The sequence below is a fragment of the Grampus griseus genome (assembly GCF_964374135.1).
Source record: "Grampus griseus genome assembly, chromosome: 3".
NCBI lineage: Eukaryota > Metazoa > Chordata > Mammalia > Artiodactyla > Delphinidae > Grampus > Grampus griseus.
In genome coordinates this window covers 160,496,680-160,515,362 of record NC_139019.1, presented here as the reverse complement: position 1 = coordinate 160,515,362, position 18,683 = coordinate 160,496,680, and the positions used below count along the sequence as shown (strand labels likewise).

The following is an 18,683-nucleotide window of genomic DNA, read 5'->3' as shown; positions in this document are numbered from 1 at the left end:
GCAATTCAGTAAAAAAGAAAAGAAAAGAAAGGAAAACACAGAAACACACATACAGTGGTAAAGAATCCACCTTCCAATGCAAGGGACATGGGTTCGTTCCCTGGTCGGGGAACTAAGGTCCCACATGCCACAGGGCAAATAAGCCCAGGCGCCTCAACTAGAGAGAGAAAACCCTGACGCCACAACTAGAGAGAAACCTGCGCGCCACAACAAAAGATCCCACATGGCACAACTAGGACCCGACAAAGCCAAAAATAAATAAATAAATAAGAAACACACAAACATATTAATGGTCAATAAACATATTTTCAGGTTCAATGTAGTCATCAAAGAAATTTTAAATAAAACAATGCACTCTGTGTGTGTGTCTATCAAACTGGCAGTTTTTCCTTTTATGAAAATTTCTAGTGTTTGGAAAGGAGAATATGTATAAATGCTGCTGGTGAGAGTGTTAAAAGGCATAGCCTTTCTGGAGAGGAGTAAGGCAGAGGTGTGGGGATTATACAAGCCTTGAACTGGTACATATGCTTTGACTCAGAAATTCCACTAGTAGACATTTATCCATTGAGAATGATGATGAATGTGGGCAAAGCTTCAGCTCTGGAAGGTCCCTGGAGGAGGCAGTGGGCAGAGTGGCTAGACCTCGGTGCTGGAGCCTGGTTGCCTGGAGCAAGTGCCTCTCTGAGCCTCAGTTTCCACATCTGTAAAATGGAAAGTGTCATAAGGATGCCAAAACATTTGGACACATCAAATGCCTGGCACATAATAAATACCCAGTAATTGGAAGCTTAGCGAGAATAATTTAATAGAAATGCAAAAGCACCCAGAAGATAAGTGGGCCACAGAGAGAAGTGGAGGTTCACAGAGAAGCTCCTAAACACATGAGAAGACTCTCCACCTCATCCCCAATAAGACATGCTCATTAAAATGATGCCAAGACCACATTTTTTACCCAGAAGATCTGGGAAATCCCAAGTCGGCTGACAGCCTGTGGGGAAATGGGCCACCTCCACACAGATGAGTGGGCACCAGGTGAGACCACTCTGTTGGAGAGCACTCTCAAGACTGCTATTGAAATGACAAACATGCATGCTCTAAACCCTGAGATTTCACCTTGCGGGATTTACCCCCTTGCATGAAAAGTATGTAAAAGGTCGTTCGCTATGGTGTTAGCTGTTAGTGCAAAAGATTAGAAGCAAAACCCCATCATCAATTAGATTCTGGTTAAATAGATTAAGGAGCCCATCCACAATCCTTCATCCCCAGTTGCAAATCCCCAAATATTATGACACCCAGAAGTCTTTCTAAGATTGTTTAATCTTCATGTATCCCAGTGAGTGTGGATATTCATCAGTTTATCTGCAGCAATTGACTATGAGATGCTGCCCCCAATCAGCTAGGGAGTGTATTAGTTAGCTATTGCCACATAACAAATGACCCCCAAAGTTAGCCACTGAAAACTATACACGTTTATTATCTCAGAGTTTCTGTGGGTGAAGAATGTGGGAGCTGCTTAGCTGGGTGGATTCACAAAGCTCTCATAACAATGATACCCAAGGGGGTTGAGGAGCTGAGAGCTGCTCCAGAATACCTGCATCTGCCCTGGGTCCTGAACATCCAGATTATAAACATCTTGCCCACTGGTCCGCTTCTAGTTGGACCAGTTGCTTTCTGTCCCATTTCAGTGAAATGTTTCAGAACATTTCATGAAATGTTCATGAAACATTTCAGTCTTAGGGATGGAGTTCAGGATCCCTGCACCACCAGCAGCGACAGCCTCAGCCCTACACACATTTACTGCTGCAACAAGGAGGTCTCTGTAGGGTCCTATAGTAGGAGGCCAGGCTGCCCTGGCCCTGAGCACAGCTCCATGCACCCATTGTTAAGGTGAACCCAAGGCTCCCATCACCACTATCTCCCCCACCAGTGCTGGGAACTGGTAGCCGTTGGGAGAGGCCCTATAGAGCCCTGGCAAGAAGAGATGGGACACAAATTCATATGCATGTCAGAGGATACCTCTGACACTCAGGCACACTCCTTGGCTCCCCATCGCCCTAGTTCACCATGAGCTTGGCCAACCTGGCCAAGTCAGGAGACAAGGTGCATACTGTTGCATCCCGGAACCCACACTCACAATCCTCTTGTATACCCCACACAGGACCCCCAACCCTGGCAATTCACTGGCATGGGCCAAGAACCTGTGAGGTCCCCACCTGTTTCTCCTTGGTCCCATGGAAGCTCCGAGCGGCCATCCAGAGTGCAGGACATGTTGCTGGCACCAAGGGCTTTTTTCAATTCTAAAATAAGAGATAGAGACTTCCCTGGTTGCGCAGTGGTTGAGAGTCTGCCTGCCAATGCAGGGGACACAGGTTCAAGCCCTGGTCTGGGAGGATCCCACATGCAGTGGAGCAGCTGGGCCCGCGTGCCTCAGCTGCTGATCCTGCACTCTAGAGCCCGCGTGCCACAACTACTGAAGCCCACGCGCCTGGAGCCCACGCTCCACAGCAGGAGAAGCCACCACAGTGAGGGGCCCACACACTGCAGCAAGGAGTGGCCCCTGCTCGCCACAACTAGGGAGGGCCTGCACGCAGCAACGAAGACGCAATGCAGCCAAAAATAAATAAATTTAAAAATAAAATAAAGAGATAGGGCTTCCCTGGTGGCGCAGTGGTTGAGAGTCCGCCTGCCGATGCAGGGGACACGGGTTCGTGCCCCGGTCCAGGAAGATCCCACATGCCGCGGAGCGGCTGGGCCCGTGAGCCATGGCCGCTGAGCCTGCGTGTCCCGAGCCTGTGCTCCGCAAGGGGAGAGGCCACAACAGTGAGAGGCCCGTGTACCGCAAAAATAAATAAATAAATAAATAAAAATAAAGAGTTAAACCCCCGGACACACCTGGATAAGCCCCAGAATCCCAGGGCTTCCATGAATTTTCCCAGAGAGGCCACAAGAGGGCAAAGCATGGAAGAAACGTCTCAACCAGGAACCCTAAACAAGTGGCTCACATGAGCCTCTCTCCACACCTGTGCCCATGGCAGACATTGCTAGCCGATCCCCACACCTTCACTGAGCCTGGATTCTACCTACCCCACCTTCCAGGACAATACTTCAAGCAGACATCACAAATCAATTGAGGATGGAAACACCCCACCCCCACCCCACCTTCAGTACAAGTAGAACTTCTAGGAATGGAAACCTGTTTCTGAAAAATTTTTTCCAATCAGAGATTATTCTTTTTCCATGTAAAATGGCCCCTATTCTAAAGGAAATCGGTTCTTTTTGTTTGGCCTCAAGGACACTTCTCACCCTTACTTCCTGGCTCCCAGAACACTGCTATCTCTGGGTTTCTCCCACCTCTCTGACTACTCCTTCTGCATCCCTTCTTCCTCTTTGTGTCCTTCAAATCCAGGCTCTTTGGGACTCCTCTCCTTTCTCTCTACACCATCCCCAGGGTTGTGGTCCCTCCCATGCACCCATTGACACCCCAGGCCAACAACAACCTCTGACTTCCGTCTCATCCTCATGCCTGGGCTCCGTCCCCTTGGTTGCTGCCCCTGCTCGAGTCCATCCTTTGCCCCCCAGGACCAGGCCCTCAGCCTCCTCCCTGGCTTCCAGTCTAGCCACTGTTGCCCTCTTGCTCACACACCCTCCGTGGCTCCCTATTGCCTGCCACAAAATGTCTAAACTCCTCTGCCTGTCATTCAAGGCCCTGCACGTCTGCCCTGGCAACCTGCAGCCTCCTCTCCTTCCTTATGTGTCAGCTGTGACATTCCCTGAATAACCATTACACATTGCTCATTCCCCTGTTAGTACACGTCTCAGCAGTCATAGGCATTGGGTCAGGAAGGAACAGACAAGGCAGGAGGGAGAAGAGACAGTCAGGAGCCTCTTTCCAGCCCAGGAAATCCTAAGAGGCCTACCCCAAGTCCACGTACTCTTGAGGGCTCAATGCCAGCCCAGAATAAAACATGGAGAGGTTGTTGAATGAGTAAATGTAAATGTCTATCCCCAGTTTTTAAATTTTGCCTCCCTTCTCTCATCCTAAGAACTCCTGCATATCCGTCACAGCCCCACTCCAATGCCCCCTCCTTCAGGGAGCTTCCGTCACTGCCCCTCTAGGCTCGCCCACCCCAGACCCCCTCTGTCCCAGTCCTGGCCCTTAGTCAAAGGACTAGTGTTCACAGGTAGTGAGAGGCGATGGGGACCCTGGTAGGGCTCAGTATACACAGCCAGGGGTCACCAGGCTCCCCTGAGCCATAGGGGGTGGGGCTCACCTCGACTGATCCTCTGCAGCAGGACCCCCCGGATGACATCCTCATAAATACCCTCAATGGTCAGAGCAGGGCTGCCCACAGCAAGGACGTCCCCTTCGAACTCAGGCAGCTCCTGTAACCGAGGCAGGTGAGGGGCTGGGCTGGAGGGGTGGGCTCTGTGTGACATGGGTTTGAGCCCCAGCTCTGTCACTGATTAGCTAGGAAAACCTGGGCCTCAGTTTCCTCATCTTTAAAATGGACTCCTTGACTCATTATTCCCTCGGGTTGTTGTGAGAACTGGTGAAACAAAGCACATCACACCTCAATGGGAATAATACAGGTGTTTCTGCTGGGACCCCTCACAGTCACTTCCTGCCTGACCCCTGATGCAGACCCCTTCATGGTGCCCCTAAGCCTGCGTAGCAAGGCCCCTGGGACCTCTCCCCTCGTCTATTTCCTACCCCATTGTTCGGTAAGCTCCAGCCACACTTGCCTATTCTCTGTTTCTCCAACACACCAGGCACAGACCTACCTCAGGACCTTTGCACATGCTGTACCCTCTGCCTGGAATACTCTTCCCCAGGACATGGCTCATGCCTTTAGTTCACTGCTTCTCAAGCATCATCTTCTCAGAGACAGCCCCCCTAACCACTCAGCACCCTCACCATACACACACATACACTCCCCCTCTGCCTCCTCCCTTCTCTGAAGCCTGTATCACCTGCTGATATGTGATGCATGGGACCCCACGCCAGCTCTGCAGACACAGCATTGTCATGGGAGAAGCAGAGGGCATCATGAAGTCCCAGAAGAGCCATCCAACCCAGCCCCTGGGCTCAGGGAACAAAAGTCTCTAATCATCAAGGTGGCTCTATGAGCCTCACAGAAAGATGCTTGGTTGCTCTATAGGACCCGTCCCCATCAGCTCACCGCTTTGCAGCTCAGCTCCAGCTGGCTCAGCACGAAGGGCAAGAAGATGCAGAGCAGCCAGCCATGGATGAACCGCCTCCGCGCTGAGCCACTATCCGACTGGAATTTCTGCATGACACACACGGCAACTGGTCTCACAACCACCCGAGCACCCAGGCCCACTGCCATGCCCTCCCCGCAGACCTCACCTTCAGCACGCGCCCCCTGACTTTCTCCAGCTGCTGGGCAGCCTGGTCACAGTCCAGAGCCGTGGTCAGACATTGGTCAGCCAGCTGCAGGAAGGTGGCCACGGCGTCAGCCATGAGCTGTGGGAAGAGATGCTGGGATGAACCCTGGGAATCCATGCTCTTTCTGGGCCCTACGCCTGCTCGGTTGAACCCTTCTCAGCATCCAGCCTGCCCTGACCAACTACTTCGCTCCAACCTCCTTCTTGTCCCAAGAAACAGCACTCTCTTCCTCTCAGGACTCGGGGGTCATCCATTCAGTGCCAGGATGCCCAGCACGGGGATCAGAGAGCTGTCCACAGTCCAGGCTCCTTGGCTGAGCACCCTTGTGCAGTGTACAAACTGAACAACCGTGCCGGGCAGCACTGGGTCTTCTCAGTCCCCGTCTCTTTCACTCACCATGTCCATTAGCACGTCCCAACCCCTTGGCTTTCAAAACACACCCTGCTCCTCTCCACCAACCCATTCTGGTTCAGACCTCCTCGCTGCCTCCTCCACTTCTGCCCCCGACAGCCCCTGCTCCCCAGGGCAGGCAGGGCTTTCTAAAAAACCTTGAATCTGGCCATGCCCCGCCCCTGCTCACACACCTGCTGTGACTCCTGTTGCCCTTGGACAGAGCCCAACCCCCTGAGCCCCACACTCAAGGCCCTGACCCATCTGCCCCCCCACCTCGCTGGCATATCTCCCACATCTATGCCCTGCCTTGAAATCTACAAGCCAATGTCTCTAAACTGCTTCACTTTCCCCAAATGTGGACACGCTCTCACACCTCCCAGGGCTTATCCACACTGTTCCCTCCATCCAGCACATGCCCCATTCCCATTCCTCCCCCAGCTGCCCCAGCCTGGCAGTCCTCTCCTCCTGGAAGCCTTCCCAACCCTGGAGATGGATCAGGTGCCTCCTCAGGGTTCCCGTAGCACCTTGTGTGTCCCCATCACAGCCCTGTCCATCATGTGTGATTACTGCCTGCCTGGTCATGAGCTCATGTCTGCATGACACTGGGGAGTCCAGCGAGGGAGGGCCAGGTCTGTCTGGGTCATCGTGGTCTCCCTGGCACACACTCGGCACCTACTCATTGGAGGCTGCCATCCTTGCCTCACTTCCTCCCAGCCTCCCACTCACCCTTACCTGCTGTGCGAGATCCTGGGCCCCAAACACCAAGCTCTGAGTTCCAAAGAAGCCAAATGGTTCTGCCAGCTGCCCCAGGCGCCCCCGGCTCCGCTCCGCCTCTCGGTAGCAGGTCTGCATCAGCTCTGGGTCCCATGGCATCTCCCCAAATGAGTAAACCTGTGTTCCCATAGCAGTCAGGTAAGAAAAATACCACCAGCCCATGGAAGAGCAAGGCTAAGGACCTCATAGACAGTTCATCGAAGGAGAAACACAAATGGAAACACATCCCGCCTCAGTTGTCACCAAAATAATGCATAATAAAAGTAACTGTGAGGTATGGTGTGATGGACATAAAATGGTAAAACTTGGAACAAATGATAACATGTGGTGCTGGCGTGGCTGAGGGGAAATGGGCACACTCAGCCCTTGTCCCACCTGATGTTCTCTTTGCGCTGGATCCTGCGGCTGCAGAAGTGCAATAATCCAAGGTATTTGCCCTCAAACTGCTCACAGAAAAGTTGGAGGAGACAGAGTGTAGACAAACAACAGTAGTGGTGAGTTAATACTCCTGTGAGGAGGGAAGCACGCGCAGCTGCAGATGCAGAAAGGACCAGGGAAAGTTCCTGGAGGAGGTGATTATGAAATGGAGATGTGAAGATTAATAAAGGGAAACCTCATTTAAAATAAAGTCATGGGAGTTCCCTGTTAGTCTAGTGGTTAGGATTTGGAGCTTTCACTGCGGTGGCCCAGGTTCAATCCCTGGCCGGGGAACTGAGATCCCACAAGTTGCGTGGCTAAATAAATAAATATGAAATCATTAAGCCCTGAAAGGGGCGAGGGGGGGGGCGCTCTCGTGCACTGCCACTCCTTGCCCTCTGCAGACCCCAAACTGGAAGAAGGTTACTACTACTTTACCACTCCAGCAGGAGGAAGATTTTCTCCTTATGCAGTAACAGCCCCAACCAATGAGAAACTACCACCACTCAGCCAATGAGAAACTGTCACCACCCTGAACTCTCGCTTTTCTTCAATGGACTTTCCTTGAGAGCTGTCCCTCCCAATTTTTTCCTTCTTCTCTATAAAGTAATATTCCTCCCCTTCGTTTGCCAGACTTGCCTCTGGTTTTGCCATAGCTTGCACGTCCCGAATTGCAATTCTCATGCTAACCTCCCTTCCCAAAATGTTCTGCTGATAAAATAACTGGCTGTTTCATTTTAAAGGTCAACAGACACTTAACGAGTGGAAGGTTTCTTGGCACAGAGTATGCTCTCATTTAATATCAGAAGAAAAGAGCTGACCTGCGTGTTGCAGAATTCTGTCCCAGGGAATGGGGTGGGCTGTGGCCAAACAAGGCAATGGGAGGAGGAACAATTTGTAGGGAAGGTGACTCCAGATTGATGTTACTAAAATGCTAATCTTGTCATCTTACTCCTTCCCCCCATGTTATAAACCGTGCCCCAGTGACCATAGCATAGTGGACCACCGTAAGTAAAATGCAGCTTAGAAGAAAGTTCAGAGATTTTTAAGAGAAGATTTTCAAACAAGAAAGATTCAAGGTGCATGCAACTCTTCTATAAAGTTAACACACTGCCCATAGGCCCGATGAAACACGACCCACTGGACCTCACCTCCTTCCGCAGCCGGGTGCTGGAGGGGCTCCCACGCAGGTGGCGGGACAGGCGGTCCATGCCCTGGGTTAGGAGGGTCTGCACTGCCGTGAGTTCAGCTTCCACGGTGCTCAGCAGCGTCTGCGTGACCCGGGGCAGCTGCGCATCCACCTTCCTGCGCAGGCACGATTCGAGGGGACCCTGGACGTTGGCTGCGAGTGGAAGACACTGGCCTGGATCTCCTCCTCGAGGTGCTCCGCAAATTGGGAGGTGGAGGGTACGGAGTGAGGCCATGGGCTCAACAGGGTAAGGTAGACGGGAGCCCTGACTTTGAGCCCCCTCCTCTACCCCATTATACAGAATAGAAAACCGAGGCCAAGTGCCATGGGGATCGGCTCAAAGTTGCACACAGAGGCAGAGTTAAGATTCCAACTCTGTTCTCTTTGTTACTGAGCTGAGTGAGAGCTATCTCCGCTGTCTGACTGGACAACCCACAACTGGAGTCAGGCCTGATACCGACAAGGCCTCTGCCCCTCTCCCCACCCAGTCTTGGTCTCCGGGCTCACCAGCTCCATCCCTGGCCTTCCCGCCTCCCAAGCACCCGCCCTCCCTCTTTTTTTTTTTTTTTTCCGCCGTCCTCCCTCTTGACCCCGTCTAGAAATCTAGTCTCACCACCAAAGCATCAGGCCTCGCCCATTTTCCCACTTAGGCTCCACCCTTTTCTTCTCCGGCCCTGCCTCCACCGGGTCCCAGACCTTGGGCCCCTTCCCTTACACCCAAGCTGTTCCCCTTCTTCCTCTCACGCTCCCGGCCCCGCCCCTCACATCCAGGCCACGCCCCCGGACCTCACCCTGCAGCCTCCCTAACACGCGCTCCCGCAACTTCAGCATCTGATCTACGTCTGGGCGGATAGTCTTCTCCAGGGCGGCGAGCAGCTCCTCCTTTTCGGGCTGGAAGGCGCGGAGCCCAGTGGAGGCCCCGGCCAGGACTGCAGCGTGGACGGCGTCCAGTAGCTGCCCAGATCAGCCGAGGGGACCCCACACGGGCCAGGGACGCCGTAGAGAGACGAGATGGGGCGAGGGTAGGAAGACAGAGAGAAGACAGACGCACAGAGATGGGCGGAGAGGTTGGGCGACAGTCGCAGGGAGGGCGAAGCTGAGCACCCCGGTCCGGCTCCTATCCCCATACGCGGCCTCCCGCGTGTCCCTGCCCCACCTCCTCCACCGCATGCGTACCTTGGCCCAGGCCCAGGCCCGAGCGCGGCCGGCCCCGCGCAGGCCGGGCAGGGTCTGGGCTCGCAGTGCAGGCAGCAGCTCCCGCATCAGTACCGCAGTCAGCACCTGCGGGAGAGGTGACCATGGGTGCTTCGGTGGGCCGAGAAGGGGTCAGGGGGGTCCCGGGTGCGGCCTTGCGCGGCACTGACCTCGGCGTCCGAGCCTAGGGTCACGTCGTCGTCGCCAAAGTGGCCTTGCTGCTGCCGGTAGAGCCGTATGGCGTCCAGGAAGGCACGGGCGGCTGGGGCTTGACTTCGCTGCAGGACTGAGGGGCGGCTCCTCAGTGCCCGTCCACCCCTCCCCTGCTCTCAGGCTGCCTGGCTCCCCGTCGCCTGAGAAGGAAGCCCTCCGCCTCCTCGCCAGGTCCCAAACAGCTAAGTCTCACCCACTTCCAGACCTCTGCGCAAAGGAGTGCCCTCCGCCGGGAACACGCTCCCCTACGTTTATCACCAGCCCATAAGGGGCCTGTGTACCACTTTGGAAAAGGCATCCCGGGCAGGCAGTCACAGCCCAGATCCCACTGCGGTCTCCAGTTGCCTCTCCAGTTAGGTACGTTTGTTCAGTCAACAACCTGCCCAGATGTGTCAGTCCTAACTCCTCTTCTTCACCTGGCTGGCCCCTCATCTTTTTTAGACCCCAGTTTGGACATCCCGTCCCTGAACCCCCAGGCTAAGCTCCCATGGTGCTGTGCCCTCATTACAGCCCGGGCCATGCACAACTGCCTGTTTCCCCTCTGTCCTCCCCCACGATCCATTTTATAAATAAGGAAACTGAGGCTTGGAGAGGATCCCACAGCCAGCAGGAGCGGAACCCTCCGACTCCAGACTCTGTGCTCCACCACTGCCTGCCCTTTCCCAGGACCCACCTGTGCCTCGAAGCCGGATGCCGCCCTGCAGGGCTAGCCTCCAGGCACGCTGCACCTCCGCTGTGGCTGCAGAGAAACAGAGGTGCCGGCGGAAGGGGTGCTGCAGGAACAGGGGGAAACTGACAGGCATTTCCAAGAGGGGGTCAGGCTCTTCCTGTGCATGGTGTCCTGAAAGCAGAGGAGGTCGCATCTTCATTCACTCTAAAATCATTCATTCACTAGGAGACAATAACCATGAAATGTGTAGAGAACCCTTACTTCAGCTCAGTCCCAGGAGGAGGTGTGCCCAGGGCAGACATCAGCAATCCATCCCAGCACTGTTTCCCAGCCTCAGCAACATGCTTAACACAGCAGCCCTAGGCAGCCACCAACAATCTCTCCTAGCTGGCATGTGGTCTGAGCCCTGCTTGCTGTGGGGTGCTGGAGTCAGCTAGGCCCAGGTTCAAACCTGGCCAGACCATTTTCTAGCTCTTTGCACAGATTTTCATCTCCCTGAAAAAACCTCAGTTTTCCTACCTGCAAAATGGGCTAAAAAGTGATACCAATGACCTAGAACTGTTGGGAGGACAAAAATGAGTGAATTTATTTTGATGAATTAAATTGGAGTCTCCCAAATCCTCAGTGTTTTGTTCAGATTTCCAGAGTGATACATACAGACTGCAGTAAAATGCAATAGTGCAGAAAGGGCTTCCCTGGTGGTGCAGTGGTTAAGAATCCGCCTGCCAATGCAGGGGACACGGGTTCGAGCTCTGGTCCGGGAAGATCCCACATGCCGCGGAGCAACAAAGCCCATGTGCCACAACTACCGAGCCTGCGCTCTAGAGCCTGCGAGCCACAACTACTAAGCCCACGCGCCACAATTACTGAAGCTCGCGCGCCTAGAGCCCACACACCGCAGCAAAGAGCAGACCCCGCTCGCCGCACCTAGAGAAAGCCTGCACAAAGCAACGAAGACCCAATGCAGCCAAAATAAATTTAGAAATAATAATAATGCAGAAAAAGGTGGACGTCCCTTGTCATCCAGCCCTTCGATCGCAGCCCCCAGAGATGATAATAGCTGTTAACAGTTTGGGGGACATTATTCCAGATTTTAAAATCTGCACAAAGCTGTATGACGTGCTTTTTTTTTTTAACAATGTGGAGTTTTCTGGTTTATAACTGGCCTTTGGGCTCCTGCATATGTCTGGGACACCTTCAGAGGCTTCACAGCTTTCCTTCCTGAGGGTCAGGCTGTAATTTATTTCATCAACCCCAAAGGATGCGTATGTGGGTGGATTCCCATGTTTTCGACATCATCAGCATTTCTGCAGACGGTTCTTGTTGCTACATCTTCGCCTGATTAAACAGCAGGATAGCTCTGCAGTGAAGCAAAAGGTGTAAATTCTGGCTCTGTCCCTTACTAACTGTGTGGTGGTCCTTGGCCTCAGTGTCCCCCTCTGTAAAATGGGGTGGTTAGTGATGGGGCTGCCTCCTGGGCAGATTCAAGGAGATGATGCAGGCCCTCATCAGATGCATGCCAGCCCACTTACGCTGCTCCTTACCTATTCAGAGAGAGAAAGAGGAGGAAGAGGAAGGGGAGGAAGGCGAAGGGAGGAGAACCATCCTGGAAACACTGGACGGACCAATTACACGCTGTAACAAGTCTGTGCAATTTTCCTGCCCACCACTGTCCATCTCCCCACATGCTTACTGACACCATATTTTATCGTTTTTACCCTTTGCTGCTTTGATTCTGGTCCGGTGACCTAACTCCTTCACCCTGACAAGAATGGGTGTTTCTCTTTCTAGAGAGAGGCTGCTCACCCAGAGGCAACGCTGCCCCCAGGGACACTTGGCAATGTCTGGAGATATACTTGGTTGCCGCTCTTGGGATGCAGCGTGCTACTGGCATCGGTGGGTGGAGGCGAGGGGTACTGTTCAGCAACCTGTGAAGCACATGGTGGCCCCCACTGCGAAGAACGATCTGGCCCCAGTGTCAACAGGGCTGAAGTAGAGAACCCTGCTCTTGGGGTCCCCGGCAGCCTTACCTGAGGGCTCTGGGCAGAGAGTGTCCAACAGGTGGAGGTATTCACTCTGGGAAGTCAGGACTGTGTACCCTGTCAGGACCACGGAGCCCAGGGGACGGTCCCCATTTTCATATTCCTGCAAAAGGCATCCAAAGAACCGTTTTGGGACAGGTCTGAACTGTGGCTTCCATATCCCAGTGTGGGATCAGGGGAAGGTTTTGGGTTAACTGGGGAAATCCTCCACCCTACCTCCATGCCGCCACCCTCCCTCCTTCTGTCCACCCCTCCCTCAATCCCTCCTTCCTTCCCTTCCCCATAGTGGAGCACCCAGCACCTGCTATGCGCTAGGCCAGTCCCAAGTGCTATATGAGGACTAACCCATTGAATCCTTACAGCCCCACGTGGCGTGGACCATCATCATCCCATTTCACAGATGCGAAAACTGAATCCCAGAGACAAGTGACCTGCCTGAATTCCTCAGCTGGAAAGCAGGGCACAGGCGGCATGTGCAAAGGCCTTGCATGGTTTCAACCTCAGCTCTGCTGATGACCATGAGTGAGCCCCTACCCCTGGCCTGGGCCTCAGTTTATCCACCTGGCACAGCAGGAGATGTTCGCCCACCCAGGGCCAAGCTTACAGGTTGGCCCTACTTGATGATTGAAGAAAGGAGGGGGGCTATGCTGGGAACTGGACCCCAAACCCACACTGGGGAGGGTGGGATGGAGACGCCAGAGGTAGATGGGCTGCAGGCCACTCACTCACCTCCCTGTGCCTGAACCACTCCAGGCGGCCGTCCCCACGCAGGACACAGAAGATTGGCTGCCACTGAGGTGGGTGGCCCTGCAGCTGGGTCAGGGGCCCTCGGTGCTCCCGGACTCGGGGCAGCTTCTGTGGGAGGAGGGGCGGGCGGATGTCAAGAACATGGGCCAGTGTCCCGGTGTCCAGACCACCTGGACAGCTCCTCCTGTGTCCCAGGTGCCACCAAGTACAGTAAGTCCCCTACATACGAATGAGTTCCGTTCCGAGAGCGAGTCTGTAAGTCCAATTTGTTTATAAGTCCAACAAAGTTAGCCTAGGTATCCAACTAACACCATCGGCTATATAGTACTGTACTGTAATAGGTTTATAATACTTTTCACACAAATAATACATAAAAAACAAACACACAAAAAATAAATAAAACATTTTTAATCTTGCAGTAGAGTCCCTTGAAAAGTACAGCAGTACAGTACAACAGCTGGCATACGGGGGCTGGCATCGAGTGAACAGGCAAGAAGAGTGACTGACTGGAGGAGGGAGAGGAGGTGGGAGATGGTAGAGCTGAAGGATCGTCAGCAACAGGAGATGGAGGGCAAGCTGCAATCTGACTCACGCCTGACGCTGATGGAACGCCCATTCACATCTTTGAAAGTTTGCAACTTGAAGGTTCATATGTAGGGGACTTACTGTACAGGTGCTTGGGCACTGCTGGTGTGGTGTTATATTCTTTATCAAGCACGCTCACAGCCTGCACTTCCAACTATGAACTGAGGCAGACACTTTTGTTATCTCCTATTGACTTGCAAGCGGACCCTTCCCCAGTTGAGCCTCAGATGAGACCCCAGCCCTGGCCAACATCTTGACTGCAGCCTGTGAGAGACCCTGAAAGAAAGGACCCAGCAAAGCCCCATCTAGATTCCTGACCCACGGTAACTGAGATGACAAACGTGTTGTTTGAAGCACTGATTTGGTGGTGTATTTTTACACAGCATAGCTAACTGATACAGGTGGGATTGCTAGGTCGTGGAGCAGGTGTAGTTTTTTTTTGTTTTTTTTCAGGTGTAGTTTAACGTTATGAGAAATGGCCAGGCCTCTGCCCACAGACCCCTCCCTCAGGCAAGATGGGACATCACCTTGTTTCGTTTTCTTTGTCCCTCTTCTCACTTCCTGGCCACCTGAATTGTGTGCGGTTGTTTCACCAATGGTCCCAGAGTAGCTCCTGCTACACAGTTGGTGCTCGGTAAATATCTGATGACTAAATAGACAGCATTTGTGATGTTCTGATTCTTCAGCGGGTAGTGGGAACTCAGAGGTTTATTAAATGATTCTCCATCTCTCTTCCTAAGTCTGAGATTTTTCATAGTAATAGTGTTAAAATGTTATAATAGAAATGATATACATAATGCAAATAGATAAAACTAGTATTAAAGAAAATGTTTCAACTGAAGCGAGGGGAAATCCCTCCACGCTGCTTGAACCCCAATGTCAGCTGTTCCCTGGCCCAGGGGGTTGGGACCAGCAGGAGACAGAAGGTGCAGGTGGGGGCAATGCCCAGGCCCCATGATGCCCCAAGCGGGACAGGGGGAGTCCCAGGTGGCAGGGGGCTCTGTCCATGGCGTCACAGAGCCCCCACCCCAGGGCAGGCACAGCTGGGAGAAGGGGTGTCCAAGAGAGGAAATCTCAGAGCCCTGATCAGGACAGGGGACCCAGTATCCCTTGTAAGGAGTCTGGGCTCTGGGTTCAAATCTCGCCTCTGCATCTTGCTGGCAGTGTGACCTCAGTCAGGTCACTTCACCTCTCTGTGCCTTGGTTTCCTCATTGGTCAAAGACCCATCCCCTGGGCTAGTGAGAACTAAGTTGTACAGGGCACGTGGAGATCCTGGACACCATTTGCCAGCTCAGGAGACCTTTGGAGCTGGGGCTGGGCAGCTCCAGGCTATTTTGTTCCATCAATAAGCCCTTCCTGAGCCCCTACCAAGTGAAGGCACCATGTGGGCACAATGGGGTCAGGGGGAAGGGGAAATAAGGCTTGGACCCTGTCCTCACAAAGCAGACAGATGGAGGTGGCAGACGTGTGAGCCCGGGCTGCGTCGGAGGAGCAGACAGACAGGGGTTCCAGAGGAGGTGCCCGACTCAGGTGGGGGGAACAGTAGTCAAGGAAGGCTTCCTGGAAGAAGTAGCAGACGAAGTATGGGATAGAATGGGGAGGGTGGCACATGCAAAGGCTTGGGCGTCCAGTGGGCATGCTGTGCCCTTGGGTGATGCACTCAGCCAGGCCACACCTTTTCCAACTTCAGAGCTTTCGCATTGCCTGTGCCCTCTGCCTAGAATGCCCTTCCCACTCTGGGCTTCAGGTCTGGCTCCTTCTCATCCTTCACGTCTCAGCTCAGAAGGACCTTCCTACACCCCAGCTTCCAGCCCCCAACACCGCCCTTCATTTTGTCTTCCTAGCACCTGTCAGAAGTTATCCTGCATCCTGATATGTTAACTTGACAACAAACTGGTCATTTCCCCCAATTAGACCGTGAGCCCCGGAGGGCAAAGCGGGATCTGTCTCAGTCACTACTGTGTCCCCAGCATCCAGCCAGGGGTGTGGCACGCGGTAAATGCCCAGTGAATGTTTGCTCGAAGAATGAATTTTGGGGACATCCCTGGTGGTCCAGTAGTTAAGACTCCACGCTTCCACTGCAGGGGGTGCGGGTTCGATCCCTGGTCAGGGAACTAAGATCCAGCATGCCACGCAGCATGGCCAAAAAACAAAAAATGAATGAATTAAAAACAAATTTTTAAGCATTTATTATTATTTTATATATATTATATATATATATATATTTATTTATTTATTTATTTGGTTGCGCCGGGTCTTAGTTGTGGCAGGCGGGCTCCTTAGTTGTAGCGTGCATATGGGATCTAGTTCCCTGACCAGGGATCGAACCCAGGCCCCCTGCATTGGGAGCTCGGAGTCTTAACCACTGCACCACCAGGGAAGTCCCAGAATGAATTTTTAATAGTCACCCCAGGTCGTGGCACCAGCAAGGACAAAGGTGTAAGGAGGGACCCTCAAACGAACGAACGGCCTCCCCAGCCTCACCCACTCAGCACCCCCTCCCCCTTTGCGGCACCCACTTTGCTGTGCAGCAGCTGGCATCCGGCTGGCTCCTGGGGGCCCAGCTCTCGGGAGATCTGCCACAGGACCGAGGCTGCCAGCTGCCCGCGGTAGCAGGGCAGGAAGTTCCTCAGCAAGGTGTCTACCTGGCCTGCAGGGACAAAAGGATGGTGAAGTGGCTGAATCAGGTCCCCCCCAACCTGCCGGAGGTGGGGGCAGAACAGGCAGAGAAGCCACTTACGGATTCCTATCCGCACCCCAAAGTTGCCCCAGAAGACATGCTCCAATTCCATTCACCCTTAACCCTCCATTGCCTGTTTTTATCCACATGGGGGTTGGTGGGGGGTGGGGGAGTTAAAGGATTCAGGCTTTATTTATAAACGATGTACAACACACCTTAAATGTATAAAGCATAGAAATGAATGAGTTTGACACATGTACACACCCGTGACACCATCACCGTGACCCAGATAAAGAACAGATCAATTGTACCTGAAAGTTTCCTTCTGCCCCTTACTGAGGGAGATTTTCAAAATCTTTTAAAAACCTCACCCAGCACAAGTGAACTTTCTGGGGTGACAGAAGTATTCTGTATCCTGATCTAGGAGGTGATTACACAAGTGTTAAAGTTCTTCAAGCTGTTCCCCTAATATGTGTGCACTTGACTGTGTGTAAAACACATCTATCTTGCTGCCTGGAATGTGGATCCGATGACTGGAGCTTCAGCAGCCATTCTGAGTCATGAGGTGACCTCAGGCACAGAAGCCACGCCATGTTAGAACCATAATATGGAAGGGGACGGGTTGTCTGACTTTTATCAGGCTGCCTGCCACTGTTCCCCTCTATAGGAGAGAGAAACAAACCTTTATCTCGTTTAAGCCACTACAGAAAAAGAAAATTCCAACACTTTGCAGAGTAGCTTATTGAATCCATTCACGTAATGACAACTTGGCCTTGTTTCTTAGTCTAGATCATGAGCCCCCCCCTCCATATCCCCAGTGCCCAGCACACCGTAAGTGCTCAACTGTGTGTGTGGAGGATGGAGGACACTGGCCCTTCTTTGTCTCAAATCAAGAACTGTGACTTAGTCCCTGGGGGTCCACACTGAGGGGCCTACTGGTCCTTGCCCACCTGGGAGGATCATCCCACAAGATCTGGCTGGGTTTGGGGCACTTCCCACCTGGCCCTATGCCCTCCACCCCAAACCCATGCCCTGAGTAGGTTTACCAGATTTACCAAATAAAAGTATATGACACCAATTAAATTTGAATTTCAGGTAAATAACGAATACATTTTTAGCATACGTATGCCCTCTTGCAAAATTTGGGACAGACTTATACTAAAAAAAGTATTCATTGCCTCTCTAGGATTCACATTAATAGGTCATCCTGTGTACCTGACAACCCAGCCCTAAACCCCACCCGCCAAAATCTCGCTCTTTCCCAGTCCACTCACCCCTCAGGTGCTGCTGCTGTCGCTTGTCCAAGGGGCTCGAGGGCCGCCCACCCATCCTGCTACTGTGTCCTGGGCTCCCCTGAAAGTGAAGTAAACACCCCCCTCCTCCCCACAACCCCCCAGTTCCTCAGCTCAGGGGCACCCTGGGAGCAAGGTGACCTGAGGGGCCTGGATGCTGCAGAGACCAGTGCCTGGGGTCAGAAGCCAGAGCATGGTCCTGGTGTGGTGTGGGATGCCTGCTCCCCACCCCGCCCCGCCCCTTGCCCCACCCCACCCTGCACCTGTGTCCTCCCAGTTCCCCTGTGGCAAAGTGCCCTAAACTGGTGGTTTCTGTAGGGGCTGCCCCGGGTTGGGGGGGCACGGGGTGGTGGGAGACAAAAGTCCTAGCTGGCCTCGGAGGACGGATGCAGGGCAGATACCCGGCAGGACCTGAGAGCAGTTGGTGTGGGGTGGCAGGGAAGGGGGGCTGGGCAGAGATGGGGCAGCTAAATCCTGTACCTACCCCTTGCCGGGTGACTCTGGATCCCAAGAGGATCCAGCCCAGGCCCAGCACCAGGCTGGGAAGACAGAAGCGGACTGACACCCCGGGCCCCTGGGGTCAGTGCCGGGGTCGTGGGAGCGGGTGGGGAGCCGCTGCTGTGCCGTGGACTCGTGGGCTGTTTCCCTTTGGTTCCTGCTTTGCCAGTCCATTCTCTATCGGCGCACAAAGCCCTGGACTGGATCGGATTAGTTGGGTCTTCCCACTAGTGGCACCTGCTGTTGCCCAAGCACGGCCAGGCTGCTTTCCTTCCAACCCTCTACTCTGCTTTTCTCAATCTGTTTCCGCTCAGCCCCGCCCCACTTCCTCACTCTCACATCTGAGTGATCAACCCAGACAAGACGTTGAAGGAAACTTCGCTTTCTGTGGTTTCACCTTTAAGGTTTCAATTCCCACGTGCCTCTCCCACCAGCCTCCCCTGGTCCCTGGAGCCGGGCAGAGCTGATGGGTGGGACATGAGCAGACGCACTCTGGGCCAATGCTGCAGTCCTGACGCAAAGCAGCAGCACCTTGGAGCATTCAAGGCTCTGAACAGGACTGCAGCATGGCCAGGTGCAGA

At 53.5% G+C, this 18,683-nt stretch overlaps 1 protein-coding gene across 1 annotated transcript; it reads right to left on the bottom strand.

Moving 5' to 3' along the window:
• Positions 1–424: 424 nt before the first annotated feature.
• Positions 425–17,641, bottom strand: NIBAN3 (niban apoptosis regulator 3; the record flags this gene model as incomplete). The annotated part of the gene is made up of 15 exons (XM_082652191.1): positions 425–701; positions 2,214–2,297; positions 4,272–4,383; positions 5,181–5,288; positions 5,369–5,485; positions 6,533–6,691; positions 8,143–8,333; positions 8,972–9,134; positions 9,357–9,461; positions 9,545–9,660; positions 10,261–10,428; positions 12,288–12,402; positions 13,029–13,154; positions 16,152–16,282; positions 17,587–17,641. The coding sequence occupies 15 exons, from the start codon at positions 17,639–17,641 to the stop codon at positions 637–639; spliced, it is 1,815 nt and encodes a 604-aa protein (XP_082508317.1). The 3' UTR covers positions 425–636.
• Positions 17,642–18,683: the final 1,042 nt, after the last annotated feature.